Source organism: Octopus bimaculoides, chromosome 15 (genome assembly GCF_046866305.1).
Source record: "Octopus bimaculoides isolate indiv1 chromosome 15, ASM4686630v1, whole genome shotgun sequence".
In the NCBI taxonomy this organism is placed as follows: Eukaryota; Metazoa; Mollusca; class Cephalopoda; order Octopoda; family Octopodidae; genus Octopus; species Octopus bimaculoides.
The window spans coordinates 24,294,074-24,302,065 of record NC_142942.1 but is presented as its reverse complement, the minus strand read 5'-3'; the positions used below and the strand labels follow the sequence as shown (position 1 = coordinate 24,302,065).

Below are 7,992 nucleotides of genomic sequence, written 5' to 3'. Positions count from 1 at the left end.
ATATTATATATATGTTATATGTATATTTGCATATGTATATGTGTATATATATTTATATATATATATGATATAAATATATGTATGTATATATATGAATATAATATATGTATGTATATATATATATGAATATAAATATATGTATGTATATATATATATGAATATAAATATATGTATGTATATATATATATATATATATATATATAGCTATAAAGAAACACCTACCCCCTCGTGAGAGAGAGAGAGAGAGCAAAAAATAAATAGCAAAGCGTTTCCCCGGTAAACCTTGCCACATATTTGGTAGAAGCGAACTGGGTAGCAGGCTGGTGGAGTGTGCTAAATGTAAATCACATCTGTTTTAGAGTAAGAAATCTGAGAGATAGCTCTTACTCTTCGAGTATTTTCTGGATCGTCTCCAAATGTATGTCTAGGCATGAAGATTTTGGTATATATTCCACTAATTACTTAAGTGGGGGCGGTTTTAATTCAAATAAATCTCTCTCTATATGCCTGTATGATAATGCGTATATATATATATGCAAGCTCCTTTGTGTGAATGCGGTGCGTGTATATATATATGTGTGTGTGTGTGTGTGTTCATATATCTGTGGATATGCGTATGTATGTACATATATATATATATATATAAAAACACACACACACACACACTATATGTGTAGGAATGTATATATGAGTGACTATATTTCCATCTCACGTGTCGTTGTTCTTCCTCTTGGCCATGTTTATTTTGCCGGTTGTAGATGTGTTGCTGCGCGTATATAGAGACACGTCTGTATGTATGTGTTTACATGTTTCTCTGTGTGTGTGTGTGTGTGTGTGTATAATTTTAATCATTTTTTTAATGAAACTAATCATCTTCTTCGGTACCATACAGGAAATTCTCAGCACCAGAACCACTTTTGTAATGTTCTGCTGATTAAAAAATACATCATTTATTGTACCATATGTATATATATGTATATATATATATGTATATATATATATAGTCTGCCACGCCAAATAAAATTCTACTTCCGATAAATATTTGCTCTTCATGTTGTGTTCTTTAATCCCAGGTAAACCCTGAGACAGCTGGGATGACTTGGGATACAGGGTCAAATGACGTTCCAAGCCCTTTTTTTAATGGGAATCTAGGCTTCATTAACCGAAGTGTCCAGTTTGATTTAGTGGACATCATCCGTCGCCCTACCTACCTGCTATAACACCATGTTTTGGCCCTCGTCATAGTCCGCCCTACTGGAAACATTAAGAGCAGGACATTGATTTTTAAGAATAATCCATCGCTTATGGTTTATTCACTCCCGCCTCAACGACCCTATTTACTGGTCTCAAAAACCCTACAACGAACCGAAGAAATTCAGATTCAGTTGTTAATTCTAGCAGATCGAGTGAGAACAAGAAACTTTTCTTGGACTAGGGTCAAACCTGCACTATCGCCGTAGCTCTCCACGTGGATTTCTCATCTCTGTCTAAAACCTGAAACCGGAAATAAATGTCGTTTCTACGGTTCTATGAATAAGGAATTGTTTGAAACAGAAATGTCAGAAATGCATATCTGTCTGGCACTGCACTTCCTTGGAATACCAGAATGAGCCAAAGATAGTAAGAATGAGTACAAGAATGCGAGTACAACACAGCAAGATTAATAAAGAAAACACTTAACAATCAGCGCTTTATTCTATTGTGGACTATGAGATATATATATATAAAGCTTGAAACACGTGTACCGCGGATTCCTTTGTGTTTAGTTTTTATTTTTACGTTTTTAATTTATATATATATATATATATATATATATATATGAGATTTATATATATACATAAATATGAGATTTATATATATACATAAATATGATATATACATATATATATATATATATACATATATATATGACATATATTCATATGTATATGATATATGCATATATATATGATATACATATATACATGTATATATGATATATATTTACATATAAATATTATATATATATATATATATATATATATATATATATATGCACGTATATATTGATATACCTTCATTTACACAAACATACACATACTCGAACTCAAACATATATGTTTGCACACACACACACATACACACACACCTTAACATTCTCAGTTTTCATTATTTTCTTGTTTCCATCTTTCGTGTGCGTTGATTTCCTCATTCTGGTTTAAATTAGTTCTCTTTCTCTCTTACTCCCCCTCTCTCTCTTTCTCCCCCTCTCTCTCTTTCTCCCCCCTCTCTCTCTTTCTCCCCCCTCTCTCTCTCTCACACACATTTACACACGCATGCACTCGCGTGCACACGTACACATTTACATTTACACACACGCATACATACAATGCGAGTGCCTGCATGTGTAAAGGTAGATATATGTACAAAGCTAATTATGATACACCCTGTGGAGAACGTATGTGCGTTTTCGAGAGGGGAGAGAGAGAGAGTGTGTGTGTGCGTGTGCGTGTATAAATCCGTATATTTACACATACACACACAGACACGTATGTACACACATGAGCGTCTGGTAAATATTGCTAATAGTTATTGAGGTGAAGGTTGTATTTTTCTTCCTCTTCCTTTTCCCCCTCACCCGTCTCTCTTTCTCTAACATATCCTTTGAATGCGAATCTTTTTCGGATATGTAGACAGTTCCACAGAGATTTTGGTTTGGCATCTGATCCAAGAATTCCATAATTCCGTCAGCTTTTGGCACTTGAGATACACCGAAAGGTTTTGCAATGATGCATAATGTCATAGAATCAGGAACATTCTTACACACACATTTTCTAACGTTGGATGCCTCTGTGTGTGTGTGTGTGTGTGTGTGTGTGTGTGTGTGTGTGTGTGTTCGTTGGATTGTGTGCGTATGTATCTGTGTCCCCGCTGATATGTTTGTGCAATTTTCTTCAAATGAATCCCATATGTTTCAGATTCTGGGTTTCACAGAATATATATATATAAACACACACACACACACACACACACACACACACACACACACACACACACACACACACATGTATGTATGTATTATAGATATATATATATATAATAACTACAAGAATATAAAAATACATTTATGTATTTATATATATATATATATATATGTGTGTGTGTATGTATATATATATATATATATATATATATATATATATATATCCACACACTATTATATATGCATGTATAGATAATATACATGTATTTGTAAGTAGTATTATATCTGAAAATATGCATGGATCTGTGAATTGTATCAGGATTTCTCTATACGAGTATATATGAATGCATGTCGTTTGAAACCTGATCTCATAATTGCGATTCAAATACATTTTAACTGTTCATAACATATTTGTACTCCACTGTGTGTATTGAGTACTTTTTTCCTTATTTTTAAACTCGGAGTTTACTAATCACCCTCACGCATTTACATTCGTATATATACGTGTTTTTAAATAGATGTATATTTATATATTTGTATGTATGTATGTATGTATGTACGTATGAAGACATGATTCACTTCCCATTCTCTCTTAATCATCATTTCGCATTGTTATCCCCTTCAGGCGAATTCAAGAGATTTTTTGCAATTCTGAGATTCTAGCTTATCAAGTTTGCATAACCTTTGCCCTCCCTCAACAGCAGCACCAACCCTTACACTAACCCTAACCCCACAATCCACCCAGGCGGTATACCCTATCAGTCGTTATTGGAGGAAAAGATAAGGGGACTGGAATATCGTCGGTCAATCCATAGCTCCACTCCACTCGAACTGACCTAGGGCTAAACAAATACAATGTGCCACTGTATATATTTGGAGGATATTGACTATCGCTAATACACCGTTGGGTTTGGACCTACGATTGCCAGAACCAGCAGCTCAACCAACACTACTACTACTACTACATTTAATAGGATTACATCCGACAATCCCTGATTCTACCACCACCACAACAACCACCACCATCACCACCTCCACCACCGCCGCCGCCATTACAATCGACAACACCAACACCAGCACCGGCGTTAATTCCATCTGCCTCGAGTTTTAGCCAAGGATAACACCAGGATTCGTATAGTATATGGCTATGTGCATGTGTGTATACGTGCTTATGTGTGCGTGTGTCTGTATGTGTGTGTGTGTGTGTGTGTGTGTGTAAGATCCACAAGCTGTAACCTGGAAGTGAACCAACATTTTGATGGTTGGCAGCATATCAATTTATTATTATTATTATTATTATTATTATTATTATTATTATTATTATTTATTATTATTATTATTATTATTATTATTGCATGAGGGTTAAAGTCTAGTAATTTGCTAAAGTCCTGCTCCACTATGACCAAAGACACACACATCCACACACTTCATATATACACCGTACACACACACACACAGAGGCATATAGACGAAAACTCATATATACATACCCATATTTACACTTATACACAAGTGCCCTCGCATAAATATATTAGTGCATGTAAATATATATATACACATATACATTAATGTGACTATATATATGTGCGTGTGTGTGTATACATGTACATATATACATGTATACATATATTGCACACATATATATGAGTGTAGGAACGTCTATACAAATATGTTATACATATATATTCGTGTGTGTATAGATAGGCTAATCTGTTTTTATCGTCAGTTATAATACAAACTATTTTACATTAATCCGATGAGTTGCTCTATAGTTTTGTAGAATACAAATTGATTATTCTAAAACAGTGACTTCAAAGTTTTGGCTAGTGAAGCCACCGTCGGACTGCACTCCGAATGATTCTGTGTATGAATAATATTGTTTCAAGGGTACTTAGTCCAGAAAGAAACTATGTCTGGCCACTTCGGGTAATGTTATCAAAGATAAGTTTAGGAGTGAATGTATTGTTTTGACCGGAATATAACTTTGTGTGTATGTATATTAAATATATATTTGTATATATGTCTGTGTGTATGTATGTATATTATATATATATATATATATATATATATATATATATATATATATATATATATATATATATATATATATAGATACACATCACACGGACATGTATGATTTGTTACTATTGAAAATTTACGACTGTTATTCGAAATCTCTCTCTTCTGTTCGTCAGATGAATAGAAAAGTTATTCTAAATGAACGATTTAATTCTCAGAAACACTGAAGGCTGAGCGTTGATGCCATTTGTCTATTGGCATCACGACGGAATAGCTTTTAACTAAGACACCACTAATATTTTAAACAAGATATTGTAAGTGAGAGGTGTAACTCTTTAAAACTGGTTCGATTTGTAGCCAAGTGGTTAAAGATTCTGTCACAGAGCACAGCAATTTTGGCAAACGGATTCTACTCCGGAGTTGATGCTGCCTTGCAAGTGAATTTGGTAACAGCCACAAGGAAGCCCGTCAAATGAGCGTGCGTGTGTATGTGTGTGTATGTGTGTGTATGGTTGTGTGTGTGTGAGTATTAGCGTTTGACAATCAGCGTTAGTTTGTCTTTGTCTCCGTATCTTAGAGGTTCGTCATTAACAAAGCCAGATAGAATTAGTATCAGTCTTAAAAATAGATATTAGTACCGATTCGATCAACTAAATTCTTCCAGGCGGTGCCACAGCATGGCCGTAGTCCAATCACTGGAGCCATTAAGATAGCATAGAGATAGGCCACCAGATAGAACATTATGGCTACCATTAATTCGAACGATAAATGGTAAAAGCGTATTATAAAACTAATACCAAATGACTATATAATACATTTATCTGTTATTTGATCCGCTGTTAACAGAGTCTACACACTAATGGTACTGTTGAAAAACTAAAGAATTACACCAAACTTAGCTGTTGAATGAAAAACATTATGGTAGCTAAGGAATTTGTCCATTAACCAATTTGTAATTGATACAACTGGAATAATACGCATTCGTTTCTGTGAAGATATGTTACTTATAAGGATAGCCAGAGCTCTGTTCCAGGAAATAGTAACATGAGATTCTGTAAATGTTGTCCGTTATGGAATTAAAATACAGAATGGTATGTAAATAATGTGTCCGCCATATACCAATCTTTAATTGGTACAGTGGAATGATACCAATCAACTACTTATGTAAATACATAGAAAGGATTATCTCTAAGGACAAACATAGGTGCGTTCGAGGATATAATAAAATATGATATACCCCATGGTGGTGGTGGTGGTGGTGGTGTTTCTCATTTAGGTACAAGACCAGTAATTTAGAGCAAAGGGGAGTTGTTACTCGATACCATCGACCGAAATATTTGATTGGTGAGTTATTTTATTGATACTGGAGAGATAGAAGGCAAGGTTGACCGTAGCAGGATTTGAACAGGTTTCCACTTTTTGCACAAGGCCAGCAGTTATGAATAAAGGGGTTTGTCGACAATATCGACCCCAGTAATTAACTGGATCCTATTTTCCCCCTCTGCTCCCAGGGATAAAAGGTAAAGTTCATCCCTGTAGGATTTGAACTCAGAATGTAAAGAGCCGAAACAAGAATCTTTGCTTTAAATCTTTTCAGAAACATCAAATAATTTAAGCCTGATCAATTGATTCTGATCGATGAATAAACTTTTTATTGTTTTTTTTTTTCGTTTTTAGGAAGAAATGTCTCAAGATTGCCGAATTTTGGATAAGAAAGATGGCACCATCTGCCTGGAATACCATCCGACCAATGTTGGTAGACATGAGGTTCTCATGAACTATGAGGGCAATCCTTGTGAAGGTAAGCAGCAATTCTTCACATACTTCATTCGAACTCCATTCAATATTTCATCCATAACGCCATCTCACGCCTCCACACGACGGAAACGAAATAGTCCTTAAAGAAGCTTAGGGTTTAGTCAATGGTTTATTTAAGGGTCATGGCCGTTGGTTTCAGTAGCTGATGTAAATCGTTCCACACTATGCTTCTATCTAGGGCATTAATGCCACCACACTACTCCCACTTAATCATAATCAACACAAAATTTCTCCGTTGTTTATAGACTCTTGCTAACTCAAGAATTTCCCGAAATAGAAACCAAATCACATTTAAATGACTTTTTAAAGAAGGAAATAACAGTGGTGGGTAAATATTTTTTATTTGTGGGATAATAGGACAACCAATGGTTTTATGTGAAGAGATCTTCACAATTGTTTAAAGTGTCTACGTGGAAGACTTGGTACTCAAGTTTTATGCGTGTGTGTGTGTGGGGTGGGGGGGTACATATATAAACATTATATAAGTATATTCAAGATTTTATATGAATGTATGGATAGGTGGCTGGATGCAACCATAATTTACCGAAGAGATCTTTATTAGGAAACCGTTTTTGATATTCGATCCAAATGGGTTTTATTTCTCGCTCTTTGAACGGAATCTGCAATTTCCATTAAAAAGCCATTTTCCATAGAACTCGTTGATGAACGTGATAACGCTCATTAGCTTCGAGTGTCAATCTTGTGCATGGAAGAATACGATTGTTCTTGTGGAGGGAGGGGGCATTTTGTTATTGTTGTTGTTTTACCTACGGTTAAGAATTAAAAAATAAAACTGAAGATGGATAATTGAAATACCTTACAAAAATAACCACTCCTACATTTTCTTTCATCGGCATTAATAATAATAATAATAATGGTAGTAGTAGTGCAGTACCAGACAGTGGCTTTCATGGCTTCTAATCTTAATTGATTGGAAGTGTTATCCTGTACATTCCACGTGCTTCTGGTGGTTATGTGAGTGGCACTCAGTTTTCACCAACAAGCTTGAATTTGCCTCAAGTTAAAAAGTGCACCTCTTGTAGACGTTACTGAAAGTGGTTTATGACCAATCCCTAATCGGTCTTTTGCTATAGGAAGGAGTGTATCATTGTTTCCAAAGCAGAAAAAGATCCCCACGTACCCACTTCACAGTTATTTTTGGGCTGCACTTTTCTTTTTAGTAGGGAGTTTTT

General features: G+C 34.9%; 1 protein-coding gene across 8 annotated transcripts in view; it reads left to right on the top strand.

Annotated features, from left to right (window-relative positions):
* Positions 1–7,992, top strand: part of LOC106882456 (filamin-A) — a 115,521-nt gene that overhangs the window by 45,811 nt on the left and 61,718 nt on the right. For all 8 annotated transcript variants that reach the window (XM_052973142.2, XM_052973140.2, XM_089363595.1 and 5 more), the window contains exon 2: positions 6,659–6,782. In XM_052973142.2, the coding sequence (XP_052829102.1) occupies positions 6,659–6,782 (124 nt within the window). The remainder of the gene's footprint in view (positions 1–6,658; positions 6,783–7,992) is intronic.